Genomic DNA, 25,060 nt, shown 5'->3' on the forward strand with positions numbered 1-25,060 from the left:
CATTATTTGAGGTCTGAAAGCACTGTTTTTTTTATTTTGACCATTACTCCTTTTCTGAAAAAACAAAGCAAAATTTATTGCTTGGAAATTTGGAGACATGTTGTCAGAAGTTTATAGAATAAAAGAACAATTAACATTTTACTCAAAAATACACCAATAAAGTGAAAAATCAGACAAACTGAGCATTTTGCAGTGGTCTCTTAATTTTTGCCAGAGATGTATTTGGTATCGCTGTGTCCGCAACGACCCGATGTATAAAATTGTCTCAATAGTTAACCCCTTTTAGTGAACACCATAAAAAAACAGTGCTTTATCATTGATATAAATAAACATGGTACTTCTGAAAATGTTATCTTGTCCCTCAAAAAACAAGCCACCATACAGCTCCATCAGGAAAAAATAAGAAAGTTATAGCTCTCACAATAAAGGGATGCAAAAATAATTATTTTTTCTATAAAATAGTTTTTATTGTGTAATAACACCAACACATAATAAAAGATATAAATGAGGTATTGCTGTAATTATACTGACCCGAAGAATAAAACAGCCTTATCAATTTTACCACACACGGAACATTCTGCCTCCCAAAAATCAGAATAGAAAGCGATCAAAAAATGTCATGCACATGAAAATGGTATCAATAAAAATTTCAACTTGTCCCGCAAAGAACATGATTGTGTCGGCCGAAATATGTAAAAATTATAGCTCTCAAAATGTCTTGATGCAAAAACTATTTTTTGCAAAAAAAAAGTCTTTTAGTGTGTGTCAGCAGCCAAACATAAAAACCCTATAAAAATCTGGTATCGCTGTAATCACACCGACCCGAAAAATAAAGTCGCCTAATTACTTATACTGCACAAGGAACAGCGTAACAAATAAATGAAACCAATTCTTCACCTGTTGTTGATTTTTTTCATTCTGCCTCCCAAAGATCACAGTAAAGCTCAGCGCACATTTATCCTGCGCTTTACACTGAGCGCAGGCCTGTAGTGTCTCCATTTTTCATGATCTTATTTAAAAAAGAAAGACAACTTTAAAATGCTGAAAACTTTATAAAGAATAAGACACAAATACTAAAGCTGCTAAAAAGGAGCCACTTTCTCCAGAGAACAGGAGAAACAACAAGTACCGGTGATATTGACCAACCCATCTACTGACAAGGTACTTTTCCCTTACCAGTACACATAGCAAGGTTTTGTGGGGGTTGGATCTTCATAAAAGGACCAGCTGAATTTGGCATCATATTGGCAATGCCCCACTAGAAATAAATAAGAAAATACTTTACTTCCAGGAAAGAGATACCTTGGATACTTTTTTCTATGGTATAATTACATAGCTGGTCCGCTCAATGAAAGCCAGTTTCTCCCGAAACCTGCATCACAGGGGATCTAATTCAGCCCGTCAAACTTTGTTCCACAGCGATAAAGTGCATATTTTACATCATAACTATAATAATTTGAGGGCTTATAATGGAGATAACAACTACTATAGAGTTATTTTTCTCTCTGTTCTTCAGGTTCCTGATGTTTATTATGGTGCTGGTGACCATTGTGGTTGTGAGCTGTACTGTCGTGTTGAATATGCACTTTAGAACACCAAGCACACATATAATGACGGATCGCATGAAGATGGTAAGTACAGAACAGGTCGATTGTCGTACCTCCATGGTCAACAAATTAGACAATTTAGTTTTCTAGAATAACTCAATTTTAGGGCACATTCAGAAGTCCGTGTAGCGCTGGAGTCCTGGGTTCAAATCCCACCAAAGACAACATCTGCGAGGAGTTTGTATGTTCTCTTCGTGTTTGTGTTGGTTTCCTCCAGGTACTCTGGTTTCCTCCCACGTTCCATACAGTTAGGGAATTTAGATTGTGAGCCTCATTGGGGACAGTGATGATAATGAGTGCAAAACTGTAAAGCGCTGTATAAAAAATAAAGATTATTATTATTATCACCTGTGATAGTTTAAAAGATTCACATATCCGATTTTTTACTCCAGCCAAGTGGTCCACACAAAAGCACTTTCCAATATTGCTACAAGTGTCGGATCAAACTCGTTGATGCAAGGTCTATAAATGTGAGAAAAAATCGGACTGCACTTGGATAACATCCATGTGCTGTCCGTTTTTCACAGATTGTCTCATAAGAGAAGCCTGAGAAACCTCCATCAATTTTTTTTTCATCCGATAAAAGCTGATGAAAGTTTGGTAGTAAAAACTGGGACACTAACCAAACTCTGATGACATTGTGATAAAAAACACTGATAAAAATCGAACCGTTTATTTGGGTACGAGAAAAAAGTGTGATGTGTGAATGATAGAGAAACTCTTGCAGGCGATGGGTCATTGATCCAATTCTTTTTCTATGGAAATCTACAACATATGACTAGTGTTGAGCATTCCAATACTGCAAGTATCGGGTATCGGCCGATATTTGCAGTATCGGAATTCCGATACCGAGTTCCGATACTTTCAGTATATCGGATACTGGAATCGGAAGTTCCCATAATTCACAGAGCCAGAATTCAGCCAATGAGGACTAATTAGAAGTGTGGGCACATCCTGTTCTGCATGTTAGGCATGTAACTACTGGCATGGCTGTGATTGGCTGCTGAAATGATGTCATGATGCACTATAAAAGTCGCCGCCGCCATTTTGGGCTCACTCTGCTGTGAATTCAGTTAGGGACAGGACGCTGTGTTCTGACTGAGGGCCAGTTTAGAGATAGCGATTTGCTTCATTGTGCTTTACCCATGCTAATTTAGCAACTGATGTGTGAGAACCTTGCTTTTGCCTTGCAGCGCTGTTCACAGCTGTCTGCAAGGTCTCTGTGTGTGTGAGTGCAGCTCACTCTGTAGTCTGTCCGCAGCCACGGCCGGTTGTAGTCAGCTCAGGGTGCGTCACTGCCTCAGACCGTTCCATTGTCCTTTTTTGCAATTAGTGCAGCCTGCTGCCAATTTTTTTAAATTTATCCTATTAGTGGCTTTCCATCCGTATCCTGCTAGATTGTGGAAAAACACTATATAGGATTACGTAGAGGAGCTGTTTTTGGCCTTGCAGCGCCGTTTACGGCTGTCTGCACGGTCTCTGTGTGAGTGCACATTGCTCTGTAGTCTGTCCGCAGCCACAGCTGGTTGTAGTCAGCTGAGGGTGCGTCACTGCCTCATACTGTTCCATTGTCCTTTTTTGCCATTAGTGCAGCCTGCTGCCAAGTTTTTCAAATTTATCCTATTAGTGGCTTTCCATCCGTATCCTGCTAGATTGTGGAAAAACACTATATAGGATTACGTAGAGGAGCTTTTTTTGGCCTTGCAGTGCCGTTTTCGGTTGTCTGCATGGTCTGTGTGTGAATGCAGCTCGCTCTGTAGTCTGTTCTGCCACCACAGCCGGTTGTAGTCAGCTCAGGGTGCATCACTGCCTCATACCGTTCCATTGTCCGATTCTCAATTAGTGCAGCCTCCTGCATATTTTCTCAAATTTATCCTATTAGTGGCTTTCCATCCGTATCCTGCTAGATTGTGGAAAAACACTATATAGGATTACGTATAGGAGCGTTTTTTGGCCTTGCAGCGCCGTTTACGGCTGTCTGCACGGTCTGTGTGTGAGTGCAGCTCGCTCTGTAGTCCGTTCTGCGGAAAAAACAAAAAGTTTATAAAGTTCACCAAACACTCCACTTTAGAGTTGTGTAGGCCACATTAGCTCATATTAAAGTCTAGTCCACACTTGATAAAGTTAGTGTTCCTTATACCTGTTAGCAGCTGTTCAGGAATAAGCACACTAAGCCCTTAGTACTTTTCAGCCTATCTTTATCAGTCTACCAAGATGAAGAAGGCAGGGAGTAAGGCACATGGGCGTGGAGCAGGGAGAGGACATGGGGATTCTGTGCCTGCTGCAGGCACTGGTGAATCATCATCCCTCAGTTTTAGCAGGGAACAATCCTTCATGCGCAGCTTTGTAGGAGCTCGCTGTGCCCCGCTGCTGCGGGACAAACAAATTGAAGCCGTTGTCGGATGGATGGCAGCTAACGCATCTACTTCATTTAGTGTCGCATTCTCTCAGGCACAGAGCACTGAAGAGCACCCATCTGTCTCATCACCACCTGCCAAATTGCCCAGGCAGTCAGAGAGCCCAGGACAGGAGCCATCTCTACTTCTGTTCTCTGAATCTCTTGGCTTGGAAAGAGGAGGACAGCCAAGCAGCATTGGAGAAATGGAAGAAGAGGCAGTATGCCATGATGCCCAACAGCTTTGTCTCTCTGACTCTGAAGAGACGGGTGGGCCAGTGCCAGAGCACACCTCAGTACGCATCTGATGATGAGACTCAGGTGCCACTTTCAGGTGCGTGCAGTGCTGTCGATACTACCCAGGAGAAGCAGTTGGTGGAAGAGGGTAGTGTAGATGATGAGGTCCTTGACCCTTCATGGCGTGAGGTACAGGAAGGTGGTGGGAGCAGCTCTGAGGAAGAGATTCCCCGAACGGCCCAAAGAGGGAGCGGGAGGGGGAAGACTGTGGAGCCTGTAGCCTCCACTTCGGCACCCGTTAGGAGCATGCCTCTTCCAAAAGCCAAAACGGGCGATCCCAAGACTTGCAGTGCCTGGTCCTTTTTTCACACAGTTGCAGATGACATTTGCTTTGTAAAATGCAAGGTGTGTCATCACAAAGTCAAAAGAGGGAAAAGTGTCAGCAACCTCAATACCACAAATATGTGGAAACATGTGCGGACCAAGCACGCGGTGGAGTTACAAAAACACACTGAAGGCCTAGGCCAACCTACAGTGGCACCTACCACCTCTTCAGCTCGTGTTGTTGCCTCTTCCTCCAGCTCGCACACAGCTGGTTCGGCTTCCTCACAGGATCACCATGGAAGAACCTCTGGCACTGTTGTCCACAGACCCAGTGTAATTCCACCCACAGCACCACGTTCCCAGTCATCCTCACACTCCCAGCCCAGTCTACTGCCATCGGTAGCACAGGCATGGGAGAAAAGGCGGACATTCTTGTCAAACCACCCCCGAGCACAGGCTCTGAATGCTGGCATTGCAAAACTACTGTCCATTGAAATGCTGTCATTCAGGCTGGTGGAGACTGACAGCTTCCGTAACTTGATGGCATTGGCAGTCCCACAATACAATGTGCCCAGCCGCTTTTATTTCAGCAGGCAAGCCGTCCCTGCCCTGCACAAGCATGTGGAGGGACACATAAAACACGTGCTACTGAACGCCGTCAGTAGCAAGGTCTACCTCACCACCGATGCGTGGACCAGTCACCATAGACAGGGGCGATACCTTTCCCTCACTGCCCATTGGGTTAATGTTTTTGAGCCGGGTACAGATCATGCGAGTGGCGCAGGACGTGTTCTGCCAACTCCAAGGATTGCAGGAATCCAGTCTGTACGCATTGACTCCTCCTCATACACAAGTTCCTCAGAATCATTGCTGCAGGAGCCGTCACAGTCCACCTCCACATGGACCCGTGAACGTTTACCTGTAACGACCGATATGAGCACAGCTGTGGCCAAATGTCAACAGGCCGTCTTGAAATTAATTTATTTGGGGAATCGAAGCTACACAGCACAGGAGCTCTGGAATGCCATGAAGCAGCAGAGCGACGTGTGGTTTGTGCCAGCGAATCTCCAGCCAGGCATGGTAGTGTGTGACAATGGCCGAAATCTGGTGGCAGCTCTTTCCCTAGGCAAACTCACTCACATCCCATGTCTGGCACATGTGCTCAACTTGGTCGTGCAGAGTTTTTTGAGGGACTATCTGGATCTTGATGCACTGCTGCACAAGGTCCGCCTAGAGTGTGCTCACTTGCGGCGTTCCAGCAATGCAAGATCACGCATTGCAGCTCTGCAGCGGCGATTCCGCCTTCCGGAACATCGCATCATATGTGACCTACCCACCAGGTGGAATTCCACGTTACATATGTTGGAGCAGTTGTGTGAGCAGCAGCAAGCAGTAATAGAGTACCAGCTGCATCAGGCGCAGAGAAGTCGCACTGCGCACCGTTCAGACTTCACAACCACCGAGTGGGCCACTATGAAGGATGTCTGCCAGGTTTTGCGTTCCTTCGATGATTCCACATTGATGGCGAGTGCAGATGATGCACTAGTCAGCATGACTGTCCCCCTTATCTGCCTGCTTCAACAAACACTGCAAGCGCTAAGGGATGATGTTGTGGAAGAGGTGGAGGATGAGGAGTCACCAATTCCATCAGCTTCTGGACAGTCAGCGCTACGTGGTTCCTCACAAAGGCCTAGGCAGGGGTCACTTTGTGCGGAGGATGAGGAGGAGTCAATGGAGGAGGAAGACATCGGTCCAGAGGAAGGAGTTACACAATTCTCCAATAGTCAGTGTGTAGAGCAAGGGTGGCATGATGCAGAGCAGGCAGAGATCATGCCTCAAGCAGGGGACAGCATTTTTTGGCCAGTTGGCAGTCTGCAGCATATGGTTGATTACATGCTGCAGTGCCTGAGAAACGACCACCGCATCGCCCACATTCTCAACACGGCTGATTATTGGGAGTAAACCCTCCTAGATCCTCGCTACCGGGACAACTTACAAAGCCTCATAACACCGTTGAACTGGGAGCGTAAAATGCGGGAGTACCAAGACACACTGGTGAATTCCATCATCTTCTCCAGTCCAACTGAGAGCAGTGCTGCTAGTGCTTTACAAAGCAGCTCAGTGCGTCGAGGCAGTGGAGGAAGCTCTGCACAAAGAGGGAGCAGAAGCAGTGCCTCAGCACAAGGCAAGACCAGTATGGCCCAACTGTGGCACAGTTTTGTGTGCCCGCCACAAATGTCTACACAATCACAGGTGACTCCAGTCAGCAGGAGGCAACGATTCCGTCAGATGGTGACAGACTACATGTCTTGCCCTCTTACTGTACTCCAAGATGGCTCTTCCCCCTTCAAGTTTTGGGTCTCTAAGCTGGATACATGGCGAGAGCTAAGCCAGTATGCATTGGAGGTGCTGGCTTGCCATGCTGCTAGTGTATTATCGGAACACGTCTTTAGTGCCGCAGGTGGTGTACTAACAGACCGTCGCATGCGACTATCCTCCGATAACGTTGACCGGCTTACTTTTCTGAAAATGAACAAGGCCTGGATCTCGCAGGAATTTGCCACTCCTCTTCCAGATTAAATAATTGGTTGGCTACAGTATCCATATCTCCTGTTGCGTTCATGTTTCTACCACCTGAACAGTAATCCCTGGGCTCCAACACTGCCAGTTGAAGCTCAGAAATGCCGTCTGCACAGTCAAAACACATGACCCAGTGTTATTGGGTTTCAGTAACGTCAGCTGATCCCAGGCTTTGTATCCGATGTCTGAAAGAGAACCATCTGTATATTAAGCTGGAGAAATGTGAGTTCCATCGTTCTGAGATACAGTTCTTAGGTTATATCATCTCTCCCGAGGGGCTGAACATGGAATCTGGTAAGATTCAGGCTATCCTTGACTGGCCGGTACCCAAGAACGTTAAGGAGGTCCAGCGTTTTATTGGTTTTGCAAATTTCTACAGATGCTTCATTCGAAATTTTTCTGATATTGTCCGTCCCATTACTTCCTTGACAAAGAAGGAGAAGCCCTTTAAGTGGTCATCATAGGCTCAAGAAGCTTTTGATCGGCTTAAGATCTGTTTCACATCAGCACCGCTGTTGATACACCCAGATCCAACACTTTCTTTCATTGTGGAGGAGGACGCTTCTGATAATGCTTTGGGGGCTATTCTCTCCCAAAGAACTGGAGAGAAGAGTCTGTTACATCCTTGTGCTTTCTTTTCCCGTAGACTAACCTCAGCAGAGAAGAATTATGACGTGGGAGACAAGGAATTGCTGGCTATTATTGCGGCTTTCAAAGAATGGAGGCATCATCTGCAAGGAGCTGCACAACAGATCATAGTGCTAATTGACCATCGCAATTTAGAGTTCCTTAGATCCGCTAGATGTCTTTCTCCTCATCAGGCTCGTTGGAACTTATTTTTAAATCAATTTAACTTTGTTTTCTCGTACCGTCCAGGTTTTCGTAATGGGAAGGCTGATGCTTTATCCCTAATCCATGCTGCGGATTCCGTACCTGGAGCCCCGTCCAAGACCATTCTATCTGATGCCAATTTCACCAGAGTTATCCACGACCAGGACTTGTGGAAGGAGTGCAGGGAGGCCTATGACGGTGATATATTTCTGGCCAACCCACCTGTGGATATTAATCTTGTCTTTAAGGGTGGCATGTGGTTCAGAGATTGACGTATCTACGTCCCTGAGGTCGTCCGTCTGCAGATCCTCAAGTTGGTACATGACTCCAAGTTGGCTGGTCACAGGGGGGTACAGAAGACACAAGAGTTCCTGAGCCGATTCTTCTGGTGGTCAACTTGCCTGAAGGATACCAAGGACTATGTTCTCTCTTGCGAGGTATGTGCTCGTTACAAGACTCCTCATGTGGCACCTACGGGTCTTCTACAACCATTACCTGTTCTGTTCCGCCCTTGGGGGTCTATATCAATGGACTTTATTGTGGAGCTGCCTACATCGGGGGGCATGAATACAATCATGGTGGTAGTTGATCGCCTGACTAAAGCTGCTCATTTTGTTCCATGCACCGGCCTCCCCTCAGCTAAAGATACAGTGAACTTGGTTATACAGAATGTCTTTCGCTTGCATGGGGTTCCGGATGAGATCATCTCTGACCGTGGAGTGCAGTTCACTTCAAGATTCTGGAAGGGGTTTTGCTCTGCACTCAATATTAATGTCTGTCTCTCTTCCGCTTACCATCCCCAGACAAATGGTTAGACTGAGCGTACCAACCAGACGCTGGAACAAGATCTAAGATGCTATGTCAGCCATCTCCAGGATGATTGGTTGGAGTTGCTGCCGTTAGCCGAATTTTCATATAACAATTCTCAGAGCGCCTCCACTAAATTTACACCTTTCTTTGCCAATCTGGGTTATCATCCATGTATCTTACCTAGGTCTCCAATTAATTCTCCAATTCCGGCAGTGGAGGAAAGGCTGACTGCGATGAGGCAAAATCTGGAGGTTCTGAAGGAATCCCTGACCACAGCTCAAGAATGCTATAAGAGATCGGCTGATAGATTCTGTAAACCTGCACCCATGTTCAAGGTAGGAGATTCCGTGTGGTTAGCAACTAAGAATCTGAAGTTAAATGTTCCTTCACAAAAATTTGGACAAAAATTCATTGGCCCTTTCAAGATCAACGGTATTGTGAGCTCTGTGGCCTGCCGGCTGAAGCTGCCTAGGACTATGAAGGTACACCCAGTTTTTCATGTATCTTTACTAAAGCCTGTATCTCCTAATACCTTCCAGGGACGTGTTGTGCCACCTCTGCAGCCTGTGGTGATTGATGGGCAAGAACAATTTGTGGTGGAGGAAATTGTTGATTCCAGGATTCGCAGGAATCGGCTCCAATATCTGATAAGATGGCAGGGATATCTGTTATGATCCGGTGACCTTGGAGCCGCATGAGAGACTTTCTCAGGAGTAGGTGGTACCTGTACTGACTGCAACCCCTAAACTAACACCGCAACTAGAAGTAGCCGTGGGATGTACCTAACACGTCCTAGACACCTCGACACAGCCGGAGGACTAAATACCCCTATAGATGGAAATGGGAATTCTATCTTGCCTCAGAGCAGAACACCAAAGGATAGGCAGCCCCCCACAAATATTGACTGTGAGTATAAGAGGAAAGACACACGCAGGCAGAAAAACAGGATTTAGCAAAAGAGGCACTTCTAGCTAAATAGAAAAGGATAGGACAGAATTCTAAGCGGTCAGTATTAAAATCCTAAAAATATCCACAGCAGATAAAAGAAATATTCTACATCTAACTAAAGACATAGAAAGTATATCTGCATCTCCTGAGAATCCAGCATGACTGAAAAATCCAAACAAAGTCTAAGCTGGACAAAAACACAATGAATTGCACTGAATTGCAAAGCACACTGCATGTGTGCACAGAGACAAAAAACCAGACACTTATCTTAGCTGAATTGGCAGCAGGGCATGAGGAGCCAGAGAGAGATGCAATCCCTCCAAGTACAATGGACAACTGGCATGGACTCATGGATCCTGCACACCTAAATACCTAATAGAGCTGCAATCAGCAGAAACACCTGCCCGGATTACAACCCCAAGACAACTGCACTACCACCAACAACCACCGGAGGGAGCCCAAAAGCAGAATTCACAACAGTAACCCCCCCTTGAAGAGGGGTCACCGAACCCTCACCAGAGCCCCCAGGCCGATCAGGACGAGCCAGATGAAAGGCACGGACCAAATCAGCAGCATGGACATCAGAGGCAAAAACCCAAGAATTATCCTCCTGGCCATAACCCTTCCATTTGACAAGGTACTGAAGCCTCCGCCTCGAAAAGCGAGAATCCAAAATCTTCTCAGCCACATACTCCAACTCCCCATCAACCAACACAGGAGCAGGAGGATCAACCGAGGGAACAACGGGCACCACATATTTCCGCAATAAAGATCTATGGAAAACATTATGGATGGCAAAAGAGGCCGGAAGGGCCAAACGAAAAGACACCGGATTGATAATCTCAGAAATCCTATAAGGACCAATAAACCGAGGCTTAAACTTAGGGGAAGAAACCTTCATAGGAACATGACGGGAAGACAACCAGACCAAATCCCCAACCCGAAGCCGGGAACCAACACACCGACGACGGTTAGCAAAACGCTGAGCTTCTTCCTGAGACAACACCAAATTGTCCACCACATGAGCCCAAATCTGCTGCAACCTGTAAACCACAGAATCCACACCAGGACAATCAGAAAATTCAACTTGCCCCGAAGAAAAACGAGGATGAAAACCAAAATTACAAAAGAAGGGCGAAACCAAGGTAGCCGAACTAGCCCGATTATTAAGGGCAAACTCGGCCAATGGCAAGAAAGCCACCCAGTCATCCTGATCAGCAGACACAAAGCATCTCAAATAAGTTTCCAAAATCTGATTAGCTCGCTTGGTCTGGCCATTTGTCTGAGGATGAAATGCGGAAGAAAAAGACAAATCAATGCCCAGCCTAGCACAAAAGGCCCGCCAAAACCTAGAAACAAACTGGGAACCTCTGTCGGACACAATATTTTCCGGAATACCATGCAAACGAACCACATGCTGAAAAAACAACGGAACCAAATCAGAAGAGGAAGGCAATTTAGGCAAAGGCACCAAATGAACCATCTTAGAAAACCAGTCACAAACCACCCAGATAACCGACATCCTCTGGGAAACCGGAAGATCTGAAATAAAATCCATAGAAATATGCGTCCAGGGCCTCTCAGGGACCGGCAAAGGCAAAAGCAACCCACTAGCACGGGAACAACAAGGCTTGGCCCACGCACAAGTCCCACAGGACTGCACAAAAGAACGCACATCACGCGACAAAGAAGGCCACCAAAAGGACCTACCAACCAAATCTCTGGTACCAAAAATACCAGGATGACCAGCCAACACAGAACAGTGAACCTCAGAAATCACTCTACTAGTTCATCTATCAGGAACAAACAGTTTCCCCACAGGACAGCGGTCAGGTTTGTCAGCCTGAAATTCCTGCAGAACCCGTCGCAAATCAGGGGAAATGGCAGAAAGGACCACCCCTTCCTTCAGAATGCCGACCGGCTCAAATACCTCAGGAGAATCAGGCAAAAAACTCCTAGAGAGGGCATCAGCCTTAACATTCTTAGAACCCGGAAGATACGAGACCACGAAATAAAAACGGGAGAAAAACAGGGACCATCGAGCCTGTCTAGGATTCAGCCGCTTGGCAGATTTGAGGTAAATCAGATTTTTATGATCGGTCAAGACACACGCAGGCAGAAAAACAGGATTTAGCAAAAGAGGCACTTCTAGCTAAATAGAAAAGGATAGGACAGAATTCTAAGCGGTCAGTATTAAAATCCTAATAATATCCACAGCAGATAATACAAATATTCTATATCTAACTAAAGACATAGAAAGTATATCTGCATCTCCTGAGAATCCAGCATGACTGAAAAATCCAAACAAAGTCTAAGCTGGACAAAAACACAATGAATTGCACTGAATTGCAAAGCACACTGCATGTGTGCACAGAGACAAAAAAAACAGACACTTATCTTAGCTGAATTGGCAGCAGGGCATGAGGAGCCAGAGAGAGATGCAATCCCTCCAAGTACAATGGAAAACTGGCATGGACTCATGGATCCTGCACACCTAAATACCTAATAGAGCTGCAATCAGCAGAAACACCTGCCCGGATTACAACCCCAAGACAACTGCACTACCACCAACAACCACCGGAGGGAGCCCAAGAGCAGAATTCACAACAGATATCCCCCTGAGGAAGACTCTTGGGACCCTGTGGAAAACATCAATGCCCAACAGAAGATTTCTCGTTTTCATCAGAGATTCCCTGAGAAACCAGGTCCAGGATCATCCTGAGGCCGCTTCTAAGGAGGGAGTAATGTCAGGACTCTGAACATTTTTTATTATCTTTTTGTACATTACTGCCCTTTTCCAAGATGGCGTCTTTAGTCTCATGTGCATTGTGTCTTCCTGCTATTAAACTCCACTCCAGCCTTCAGTCTGTGCTAGAGTATTCTGCTTTGCATCCAGCTCCTGACCTCTGGTGACTCCCTGGCTATATACCTGCTCCTGTGAACCTGTGTGGTGATCCTGCTACTCTGCTCTGAGTTCCTGCTGCATACACCAGTTCCAGTAATCCTCCTTCATCCGCTGCTCGTGTTTACTTCCACCTGCATTTTCTGGACATGTAAGCTGTTTCTGCTCTGCAAGAACCTAAGACTATTACCCAGACCTCCCTGGTGGAGCTAAGATATTATTTGAACTGCCTTATAAGCATATCTATCTGTGTTTTGGACTAAGCAAGGACTTATTTGTGTCAAGTATCCGCAAGAATAATTGTGCTTCATAGACTTTCTGCATGATTGCATTTTCCTCTGAAGTTTCCTATAGACTGCTGAGCTGCATTTGATATTTGCACCAAGTGTTGTGGACTTGAGTTTCTCTCTGCACCTGTTTGAATCACCGTGTGATAATATAGACTTTACCACTTATAAAACTGTGTATTGTAGTTGTCTTGTTCCACGCAAAGAGTCTCCTGAGTTATCCCCTATAATTATTACAAAGTGCTGTCTGCACAGTCAACACTTGCTGCCGTGTTATTGGGGTTCAGTAACATCAGCTGTTCCCCTGCTGTGTATCCGGCAATAACTCTAGCCTACTCCTCCTGCTTTCCCTGGGCGTCAACACCGCCAGTTGTTGCCCGGAAGTGCTGTCTGCACAGTTAACAGTTGCTACTCTGTTATTGGAGTTCAGTAACGCCAGCTGCTCCCCTGCTGTGTTGCGGCAATAACTCTAGCCTGCTCCTCCTGCTATACCTGGGCTCTAACACCGCCAGTTGGTGCTCAGAAGTCCTGTCTGCACAGAGAAAAACACTTGCTCCTGTGTTAGTGGGGTTCAGTAACGTCAGCTGTTCCCCTGCTGTGTTGCGGCAATAACTCTAGCCTGCTCCTCCTGCTATCCCTGGGCTCTAACATCACCAGTTGGTGCTCGGAAGTGCTGTCTGCTCAGAGAAAAACACTTGCTCCTGTGTTAGTGGGGTTCAGTAACGCCAGCTGTTCCCCTGCTGTGTTGCGGCAATAACTCTAGCCTACTCCTCCTGCTTTCCCTGGGCGTCAACACCGCCAGTTGTTGCCCGGAAGTGCTGTCTGCACAGTTAACAGTTGCTACTCTGTTATTGGAGTTCAGTAATGCCAGCTGCTCCCCTGCTGTGTTGCGGCAATAACTCTAGCCTGCTCCTCCTGCTATACCTGGGCTCTAACACCGCCAGTTGGTGCTCAGAAGTCCTGTCTGCACAGAGAAAAACACTTGCTCCTGTGTTAGTGGGGTTCAGTAACGTCAGCTGTTCCCCTGCTGTGTTGCGGCAATAACTCTAGCCTGCTCCTCCTGCTATCCCTGGGCTCTAACATCACCAGTTGGTGCTCGGAAGTGCTGTCTGCACAGAGAAAAACACTTGCTCCTGTGTTAGTGGGGTTCAGTAACGCCAGCTGTTCCCCTGCTGTGTTGCGGCAATAACTCTAGCCTGCTCCTCCTGCTATCCCTGGGCTCTAACACCGCCAGTTGGTGCTCAGAAGTGCTGTCTGCACAGAGAAAAACACTTGCTCCTGTGTTAGTGGGGTTCAGTAACGTCAGCAGTTCCCCTGCTGTGTCTCCGGCAATGTGTCCTGCGACCGCCACGCTGACACTCCTTCAGATATTAAACTGCCTCTAGTTCAGGCTTTGGCCTACACTCTGCTCCTCCTGCTGTCCCTGGGTTCCATCACCGCCAGTTGCTTCCCAGAAATGCTGTTTGCACAGAGAAAAACACTTGCTCCTGTGTTAGTGGGGTTCAGTAACGTCAGCTGCTCCCCTGCTGTGTATCCGGCAATGTGTCCTGCGACCGCCGCGCTGACATAACAACAGAAATTAAAGGGAACCTTTCCCCCCACCCCAGGCGTTTGTAACTAGAAGAGCAAGCTTGTGCAGCACTAATGCTGCATTTGGACAAGGTGGCTCTTTTAGTTAGTCACCTTGCACGCGCAGAACTAAACACTTATAAAAGGTCTCCCCTGATACCGTTAAACGGTCCCGGAGGTGTGACTTTCCTTCGTAATGACACGCAGCAACCCCCTTGTCGCCATGCGCCGCCTCTTCAGCGTTGTTTGAATCTGTTCCTGAGCCTGCGCTGTTAAGTTATCCATTGGCCATGCGCAGTTAGCGCTGCCCAGCTTCTGACATCATTTGTTGTCAGGCTGGCTGCGCCTGTGCGGCCGCCCTGGCCGAGATCACGCCCCGCAGTGTCTTATTTATTCTCACTGCGGGGCTGTGATTGATGGGCATGCGCAGTGCATATCTTCGCCTCTCACTCATCTCCTTCCACCTTCTTCAGACTATGCGGCTTCACGGCCGTGGCATGTGATTAGGGATCAGCTGACGCCGCACAGTCTGAAGCAGGCGTAAGGACATGAGTGAGAGGCGAACATATTTACTGTGCAAGGCCATGAATCCCAGCCCCGCAGTGTGAATAAATCCGAAGATACTGCAGGGCTGGGATTCATGGGCAGCGTGACCGCACAGGCTGACATCAAATGATGTCAGAAGACAGGGGGCGCTAACAGCGCATGGCCAAGGGATAACATAACAGCGCAGACTCCGGTACACAAAAAAGCAACGCTCAGGATGCTGTGGCCAGCGCCAGGGGGGTATTTTTGACAGCTGTGCTGCGTCTCATTCAGAAGGAAAGTCCCGCCTCTGTGACGGTTTCACGGTATGAGGGGCAAAATTTGATAAGTGTTTCGTTCAGCGTGTGCAAGTAGCATAATTAAAAGAGCCACCTTTTCCTTTTGCAGCATTACTGCTGCACAAGGTGGCTCTTTCAGTTACTAACGCCTGGGGGGGTTTAAAGGTTCCCTTTCAATTTGCTCCAATTCGGCCTCAGCTTACAATCTGCTCCTCCTGCTGACCCTGGGCTCCAGCACCACTAGTTGCTGCCCAGAAGTGCTGTTTGCACAGTCAACAGTTGCTCCTCTGTTATTGGGTTTCAGTAATGTCAGCTGATCCCCAGCTGTGTATCCGGCAATGTGTCTTGCGACCGCCACGCTGACACAACAACAGATATTAAACTGTCCCGAGTGCAGGCTTCGGCCTACACTCTGCTCCTCCTGCTGACCCTGGGCTCCAACACCGCTAGTTGCTGCCCGGAAGTGCTGTCTGCACAGAAAAAAACACTCACTCCTGTGTTAGTGGGGTTCAGTAACGCCAGCTGCACTCTGCTCCTCCTGCTGTCCCTGGGCTCCAACACCGCTAGTTGCTGCTCAGAAGTGTCTTTGCCACAGGTACTCCCTCCTGCCCAGCCCGGTTACAGCACGCCAGCTGTTTCCAGGTAGTGTCAAGGTCACTTGGCCTCCAATACGTTGTCCTGTCGGGTTGAGGTCGGGTTAGCTGACTCCATGGTGCCTGCAGTTTAGGTGCTTCCTATGTGGGCTGCAGGAACTGGCAATCAAGGCTGGTTCAGTAGTGCCAATAGGACAAACTCCCCCTGTACGACTGTGAATTTTCAATAACCACGGCCAGCTCGAGGCCTAGCTACTTTTGTTTTTCCTGTGGACCTTCTTCTGCCTATCAAAGTTCCAGCACCATTAGCTGGTTCTTAGGAAGACAATCTTGAATAGGTCCCCCTGGTTCCACTACCATCAGCTGGTTCCGGGCAGAGCCTTTGGCTTAGGTGCCTCCTTCTGGGTATCCGAGTTCCACCAACATCAGGTGGTCCTTGGGAGTGCTTTCTGGCATGGGTACCTCCTGCTTAGTAACCGGGTTTCAGTACCGTCAGCTGGTCCTCGGTTGTTCCATTGGCTCGTTTACCTTCTGCTACCCATCCGGTTTCCAGTTCCGTCAGCTGGTTCTCGGCAGCATCTTTTGCTCTTGTACCTTCTGCTCCCCATCCTGGTTCCAGTACCGTCAGCTGGTTCCGGGCAGAGCCTTTGGCTTAGGTGCCTCCTTCTGGGTATCCGAGTTCCACCAACATCAGGTGGTCCTTGGTAGTGCTTTCTGGCACGGATACCTCCTGCTTAGTAACCGGGTTCCAGCAACGTCAGCTGGTCCTCAGTAGTTCCATTGGCTCTTGTACCTTCGGCTACCCATCCGGGTTCCAGTTCCGTCAGCTGGTTCTCGGCTGTGTCTTTTGCTCTAGTACCTTCTGCTCCCCATCCTGGTTCCAGTACCGTCAGCTGGTTTCGGGCAGAGCCTTTGGCTTAGGTGCCTCCTTCTGGGTATCCGAGTTCCACCAACGTCAGGTGGTCCTTGGTAGTGCTTTCTGGCACGGGTACCTCCTGCTTTGTAACCGGGTTCCAGTACAGTCAGCTGGTCCTCAGTAGTTCCATTGGCTCTTGGACCTTCGGGTAGCCATCCAGGTTCCAGTACCATCAGCTGGTTCTCAGCATTTCCTCAGCCTTCTTGTACCTTCTGCTACATTTCCAAGTTCAAGACCCTAAAGACGACGACCCTGAAGACCACCCCTAAGATGACGACGACCCCTGAGACGACGACCCTGGAGACGACGACCCTGAAGACCACCCCGAAGACAACGATGACCCCGGAGATGACAACCCTGGAGACGACGACCCTGGAGATGACAACCCTGGAGACCGAGAAGCAGAAGAATAAGAAGCTGCAGATCAAAGAGCAGAAGAACATTAAGCATAAGACTAAACATCAGAGCAAAAGATATTATCTAAATTATAAGCAGAAGAAGACTAAGCAGTGTATGGGGGTGAGTTCATTCCTCCTCGTGGTGCCCCTGGAAAAAGCCTGCTGCTGCAGGCCTAACTGAATGCAGACAAATCCTGTTGTTACTCATTTGTGACAGGCAGAACGGAAGGTGTAATCTTCAAACTTTTATAGATAACTACAGGAATGCATGTCACAAATAAGAATATGATGAAGAAGTAGAATATGAAGAAGAATAATAGTTGAATAGAAAGAATATGAAGAATGTAACAAAAAAGAATAATAGGTAGAAGATGAAGAAGAAGATGAATAAGGTGAAGAAGAAGTTGATGTAAAAGATGCTGCTGCTGAGGATGATGAAGAAGAAAGCGTTGGAGAAGTAAAAAAGAAGGTGAAGAGCATGGAAGTAGTGAAACATCAATATCTGACAAAATATAAAAAATCTTAACATAGTCAATATCTTTGTAACTCCGAACGTCTTAAAAAAAAAATTGAAATTCCTGCTATTCCATTTGATTGGGCTAAACCTCTATGCCTTTAATGTCTCCGCCACCTCCCCCAATACATCCTACATTATTCTTAGTTGTTTTCCTTCATGTAGAATGAGCCTACAAGGAAAGAAAGGGTTTATTTTAATTCCGATATTTTGGTCCCATTGACTTGCATTGGTATCGGGTATCAGTATCGGCGATATCCGATATTTTTTGGATATCGGCCGATCCAATCCGATACCGATACTTTTGGATATCGGAAGGTATTGCTCAACACTACATATGACACTACAAAAGTACACAGTGGCATACATTGTCCTTAGGGTCCTATGATTACAGAAAGTATATAGTGCAATATACAATACTTTAGTGTACCTCTGGACAGAATAGAGTAGTCTATCATACTATTTTATACTGTACAACAAAGAAAAGGTTTGCCAATACATATCAGTCTAGTATAAGCCAAAAAGGAGAAAGGAGCCTTCATATGTGTGGGGAGTCGGCCTTTCAAAGTAATTCACATACAGAATGTGACCGGAAACATACAAAATCCTTACCAAAAAAGTACAAAACGTACAAGGAATTATTTCTCACAAAGTCATTATTTTTTGTTGAAACTACAAAAAAAGACACTATGAGACCTTTACTTCTTCTTACCATTACAACTGCATTGTGTCATTAGTGTATGAACTGTAAATTACATACATGGACCACCCTCATCTGAAAGTTTTTAATTGTTCTCATGTAATAGTGTCTTTTTGTATTGTATTTTGTATTTGATTTATGATAAATTGTTCTGTGCACACTTTGTAGGTTGTCGTTCTCAGAGTTGTGTCCTGATGTATACTGGGTTTTTTGTGGCATGTACAGTTGCAAACCAAATTATTCAACATAATTTGGTTTATTTGCAAAATTTACAAACTTTCTGCCATGTGCAATAAACCAATGAAATAAGAACAATTTAAATAACACAGCACAATTAATATAACACATGGTTTCTTCAAATTCAACACAAAATGCCACCATTAATGACTACTACACTCTCAGTTATTCAAGCCCATCATGAATAGAGTCGTCAGTACTTAGTAGACCAACTTTTGGAAAATATGACCTTCTACCAATCTGATGAATAGCCAGACACCAGCTTATGGAATCTCAGCCCATTTCGCATGAGCAATGTCCTCCAGTTCACTAATATTTTTGGATTGTCAGGAGAGTGGTACAAGGCAGCAGTTAAAACATATCTGTCAGCAGGATTATGCACATTAAACTACAGACACTGTCAGGTTGGCGCTGTTATACTGATTAAAATGATACCTGAGTGATGAAATCTGTCTTATGGTTGTTGTTTAATCTTTATTTGCAGTTTTCAGTTAATGAGATTCTCATGCTTTGGGGTGGTCTGTGGGCAGAACTTTATGTGGTGCTTTGCTCACATATTCATTTTCATGCATCCAGATGCTGCTGCGCAGGCGCTGCCACCATTTTGCTAGAGAAAAAAAATTAGGCTTCTTCAAGATGGCACCAGTAGCGCCTGCACAGTAGCATCTATCGGAAAGTGATAGATGCTACTGTGCAGGCACTGCCACAAGCGCCATTTTGCTTGCGAAAAAAAATAGGCTCCATCAAGATGGCACCGACGGCGCCTGCGCAGTAGAATCTATCAGAACTTGATAGATGCTACTGCACAGGCACCATTTTGATAGAAAAAAAATTGGCTCCATCAAGATGGCACCAGCGGTGCCAGCGCAGTGGCATCTATCGGATCGCTGATAGACACTGCTGTGCAGGCACAGCCACCATTTTGATGGAGTCAAATTTTGTTTTTCTCTAGCAAAATGACGGCGACGGTGTGGGCACAGTAGCATTTCCCAGAACGCGATAGATGCTACTGTGCAGGTAGGGCTGCTGGTACCATTTTGATTAAGATATTTTTTTATTTCCCAAGAAAACAAAATGCCTAAATAAAATGAATTTATGCATATTACCCATGTTATCATGCTACTACGCAGACCCCGTCACCGGGGCCTGCATGATTTTTGTTTTTCAAACAACAGTATATTCAGTATATAAAATAGGGGGGAAGTCACTGAAGGATCAGTGACCTGTCATAAGCACAAAACAGATAAATCTGTAAGCAGAGCATCACGTAAAGCTCCGCCCACAGGAATGCCCCGAAGCACGACAATCACATTAACTGAAAACCGCAAATAAACATTAAACAACAACCACAAAATGGATTTTATCAACCAATGTATCACTTTAATCAGTATAATGACGCCGACCTGACACTGTCTGTAGTTTACTCAGCAGAATCCTGCTGACAGGTTCACTTTAAGAGAAGAGATATACTACCTTGCACAAGCAAGGTAAAGGATACAAAAACATAGCAATTTCATTGAATGAGGTACTGTTGGAATTATAGTTCGCAAGTACAACGTTAGAGGAATACTGACTTCAACAACACATGGCAGAAAGAGGAAGCTATCACTGTTTCCCACCAGATTCCATGAATCATGGAGAGGCAAATTGTCAGTAACCCTCAAGTGACTGTAAAAGACTCATGGAAAGATGTGATGTCAGCAGGCACTGCTATGCATTGAAGCTCTCTTTGCCCAACCCGCAAAAAATACACCTCTTCAATATACTTAAAACTATATAAATAAACCATAGACATTTTGGGGTTCTCTTTTGCAGAGCAATGGAAAAAAACTAGGACTTTTTGGGACTATGGATCAGCATTATATTTGGATGAATGAAGCATATGCTAAAAAGAACACCCTGCCTATAGTGAGGCATAGTGGTGGCACGGTGATGCTCTGGGGTTGCTTCACTTCCTCTGGTAGTGGAAAGTTGCAGTGTGAATATGAGAAGATATTTTCAGTCAAGTAAGTAGACATCTATGAAAAAAAGTAATGACTTCCGTGAGGAAGTTGCAGTTTGGTCATCGTTGGGCTTCCCAAAAAGACATTTATCCCAAGCAGACCTCAAAGTTCACTAAGATTTGTGTCAGGATTCAAACCCAGCAGCTCTTCAGCATCAGGTGGCATTTCTTCCCTCTGAGCTATTCAGCTCACTGGACAGTTCCTTGCTAAATCAGAAACTAGTACCTGTGTTATTCCTGATGTCTCCAATCTGAGTTTCTGATGTCTCTACCTCAAGTAACTGATTGGCTCACCCTGTGATCTCCTGATTGAGCACCCTACTTAAGCCTGGCTCCACTGGTCGGCAGGTGAGCGTTTCTGCTGCATATAGGCGATCTGATCATAGCCTATGTGTAGCAGAAGCGATCAAACAACTGCAGCTTCTAGTCTCCCATGGAGACTATTGAAGGATGCAAAAAGTAATAAAAAAAGTTATTAAAAAAATATATAAAAGTTCAAATCACCCCCTTTCGCCCCATTCAAAATAAAACAATAAAAAAAAAATCAAATATACACATATTTGGTATCGTTCCATTCAGAATCGCCCGATCTTTCAATATAAAAAAAAAGAATTAACCCAATCTCTAAATGGTGTAATGTGAAAAAATTCAAACCATCAGCATTACATTTTTTTGGTTTGCAATAAAATGCAATAATAAGCGATCAAAAGATTGTATCTACAGCAAAATGCTATCAATGAAAATGTCAGCTCTGTGCACAAACAATAAGCCCTCATCCAGCCCCAGATCACGAAAAATGGAGACGCTATAGATCTCAGAATATGGTGCCATTTTTTTGTCTAACCAAAGGTTTTTTTTCACCACTTAAATAAAAAAGAACCTAGATATGTTTGGTATCTATGAACTCGTAATGATATGGAGAATCATAATGGCTGGTTACTACCAGCATTTAGAGGACATGGTAAAAAAAAAAATAACAACTGTGGAATTGAACTTTTTTTTGCAATTTCATGGCACTTGGAATTTATTTCCCGTTTTCCAGAACATGATACGTTAAAACCAATGGTGTCATTCAAGAATACAAAAAAAAAGCCCTCACATGGCCATTTTGACCAAAAAATATAAAAGTTATGGCTCTGGGAAGAAGGGGAGCAGAAAACGCAAAAACAAAATTACCTCCAGTCATGAGGGGGTTAAAGTTGCTTTCTCTGAATGGAGACATCTTTTGGAAGGGGCCAATCATCCAGTGACTGTCCTTAATGACCACAAAAATGTAGAATTCATCTGTACAGCTAAGGGGGTTATCTGCAGGACAAGCATGTTGTTATTTTTCTCCAGGTTTAATTTTTTTAATTTCTTGTTGGCCTGGTTCAAGAAACAGCTCTGTCCTGGATATTTACCGAACCTCAGGAGAGATCTAACACTGGCTGTACCATTCTCACCCCAAACATTTTTAGGGGAATACTGGACACCAAAGAATTTTTAACAAAAATTAAAAATGGACACCAAACTAACTAACTTTTTTCTTAACCATTCTTGTAAAGATGTTAATCTTTCTTTCAAGGAGGGGTTTTGGATGCAGAACCACAAATATACGCCCCCGAATTTGCTCGACTTGAAGTCCTCAATCTTGTTCATGATTCTAAATTTGTAGGACGCTCTGGAGTCATGCAAACGCAATAAATACTGCTTCATTCTTTTGGGTGGCCTAATTGTAGGAAGGATGTGAGAAAAAATATGCTTCCTCCTGTTTAACATGTGCATGGAAGAAGACACCATGATCCTCACCTCTAGGACTCCTTCAACCTCTTCCAGTTCCATCCAGGCCTTGGGGATAAATCTCAATGGATTTTATCATGGACCTACCTCCCTCTAAGGCAGAGGTCCCCAACCGCCGGTCCGCGGACCAGGACCGGGCCGTTGGGGTTTTTCAGCCGGTCCGCGGCGCCGCTGACAGCTAGCTCCGCGGCCTTGCGCCTGGTCAGAGCTCGCACAATTAAATCCCTCATCATCCCCGGCGCCCGGCGGCACCTCGGCTGCAGGGGGTCCACAGCCACAGAGCTCTGTCTGAGCTGTTTCGCCAGCTCCTGGCGCTGCGCAGCTGCAATAGCAGCAATACTCACCCCCGCCGGCCCTCACCATGGATACACACAATACACTTCCGGGCGACGCTGGGTCATCTCTCCTGTTACTTCCGGTCGGCTCATCATCCTAAGAGCAAGAAGACAGAGAGAGAGCCCCACGTCGTCCAGCGCAGCGTCCACCAGGTCACCGTCCAGGACATGAGGTCCAGCAGCGGCAGCGCCAAGTAGGAAAAGACAAGCAGCAGCTGCAGTGAGGACCGTGCAGCACCCTCTCCTGCTGTGTCCACAACGAGGGTGATGGACGGGCCGGTGAAGCAGTGAGTGAGTCAGTGACTCGTCTGCACTTTGTGGGGGCGGGGGGAATATGGGATGCAGCCTGCTGCTGCTGAGCCTGGGTCTGCTCTGCTGCGTGCTCACTGACCCTTTTACTTGCAAAATCTGATCTCCAGTGATGCTCCTGGGCCCTGTCACACATGAAAGACACGGAATAGCTGCTTGAGGGCATGAATTAGTGGTGGCACGTCTCTGTTCAGTGTGGCACATTGTAAACACACCGCAAGGTGCATTGCTAGCATATGCAATCATTCAACAAAGTCACATTCTCATTATAAATGTCATAATTATATGATAAGTATGCACTAAGCTCCATCCCTCCATAACCCCACCCCCATATGAACAAAACCCCGGCCCTGCCCCACCAGGCCATGGAAAACTGGTCTTGCTTAAAGCCGGTCCCTGGTGCAAAAAAGGTTGGGGACCTCTGCTCTAAGGAAATGACTGCTATCCTTGTTGTGGTGGATCGGCTCACAAAGATGGCTCATTTTATTCCAATTAAAGGGATTCCTACCGCTGAACAAACTGCAGAATTAGTGGTCAACAAGATATTTAGGCTACATGGAATTCCTGACAATGTAATTTCTGATAGAGGTGTTCAGTTTTCTTCAAAATTTTTGAAAAAGTTCTGTACAGCTTTAGGAATTACTGTCAATTTGTCTACTGCCTTCCACCCACAATCCAATGGCCAAACTGAAAGAACTAACCAAACTCCTGAACAATACAATAATATTTCTTACCTACAGGATGACTGGGTGGAATATAACCAACAGCAGAATTTGCTTATAATAACTCCAAGCACAGGTCTACATCCCAATGCCCATATTTTGCTAGCTATGGCTTGCATCCGGTATTTATTCCTAATCTTCCTTGAATACTTTGGTTCCTGCTGTTACTGACAGACTTACAAAGTTGCAGAAAGCTTAGGGAGAACTAATTAAGATGCTACAAAAGCCCCAAGAAGATTACAAAGAAACAGCGGATAAACATCGCAAAGCCCCTCCTACACTTCAGGTTGGTGAGAAGGTTTGGCTATCTAATAAAAATTTGAAAACGAAAGTACCGTCTTCTAAATTGGGTAAAAAATTCATAGGACCTTTTTAAATTTCTGCATAAATTAACCCAGTTGCTTTCTGTTTAAAATTTCCTAACAGCCTGAAAATAAATTCTGCATTTGATGTATCCTTGCTCAAACCATTCAGCGAAAGCCTGTTTCCAGGAAGAACTCAGCCACCTCCTCCATCAGAAAAGTTCATGGTGAAGAAGAGTACATTGTGGATAAAATTCTGGACTCAAGAAGATTGAAATATTTAGTGCAATGGAGGGTTTACAGGCCAGAAGATAATTCTTGGGAACTGGAGGGCAACGTCCATGCTCCTAGGTTTACAACAGTCTTTCATCAGAGAAGCCAGCAACTGAGATGTCCAGAGGCCATCCTGGAAGGAGGGGAGAACTGTCAGGATTCAAACCCAGCAGCTCTTGTGCATCAGGCAGCAGCTCTTCCCTCTTAGCTGTTCAGCTCGCTGGACAGTTCCTTGCTAAATCAGATACTAGTATCTGTGTTGTTCCTGATGTCTCCAACCTGAGTTCCTGATGTCTTCACCCCAAGTTACTGATTGGCTCACCCTATGATCTCCTGATTGATCACCCTACTTAAACCAGGCACTGCATTTCCTTCATTGTGAGATGATTGAGCTCCCAGACTTTAGTCTAGCTTCTTCCCACCTGCTGCTTATCCTCAAGATGCTACTGCTGCTCCGTGTACCAACTTCTGGCTATATCCTGACTACATTACCTGCTTATCCTCCCAACTATACTGCTGCTCTGTGTACGGACTTCTTACTATATCCTGACTATAATTACTGCTTATCCTCAAGATCCTATTGCTGCTATGTTTACCGACCTCTGACTATATCCTGACTACGATTCCCTCTTATCCTCAATATCCTACTGCTGCCCAGTGTACAAA

General features: G+C 45.7%; 1 protein-coding gene across 1 annotated transcript in view; it reads left to right on the forward strand.

Annotated features, from left to right (window-relative positions):
* CHRND (cholinergic receptor nicotinic delta subunit) overlaps positions 1-25,060 on the forward strand; it is an 85,699-nt gene that overhangs the window by 55,680 nt on the left and 4,959 nt on the right. Inside the window, exon 9 of the mRNA XM_077292916.1 lies at positions 1,517-1,631. Within this exon, the coding sequence (XP_077149031.1) occupies positions 1,517-1,631 (115 nt within the window). The remainder of the gene's footprint in view (positions 1-1,516; positions 1,632-25,060) is intronic.

This window comes from Ranitomeya variabilis, chromosome 2 (genome assembly GCF_051348905.1).
Source record: "Ranitomeya variabilis isolate aRanVar5 chromosome 2, aRanVar5.hap1, whole genome shotgun sequence".
NCBI lineage: Eukaryota > Metazoa > Chordata > Amphibia > Anura > Dendrobatidae > Ranitomeya > Ranitomeya variabilis.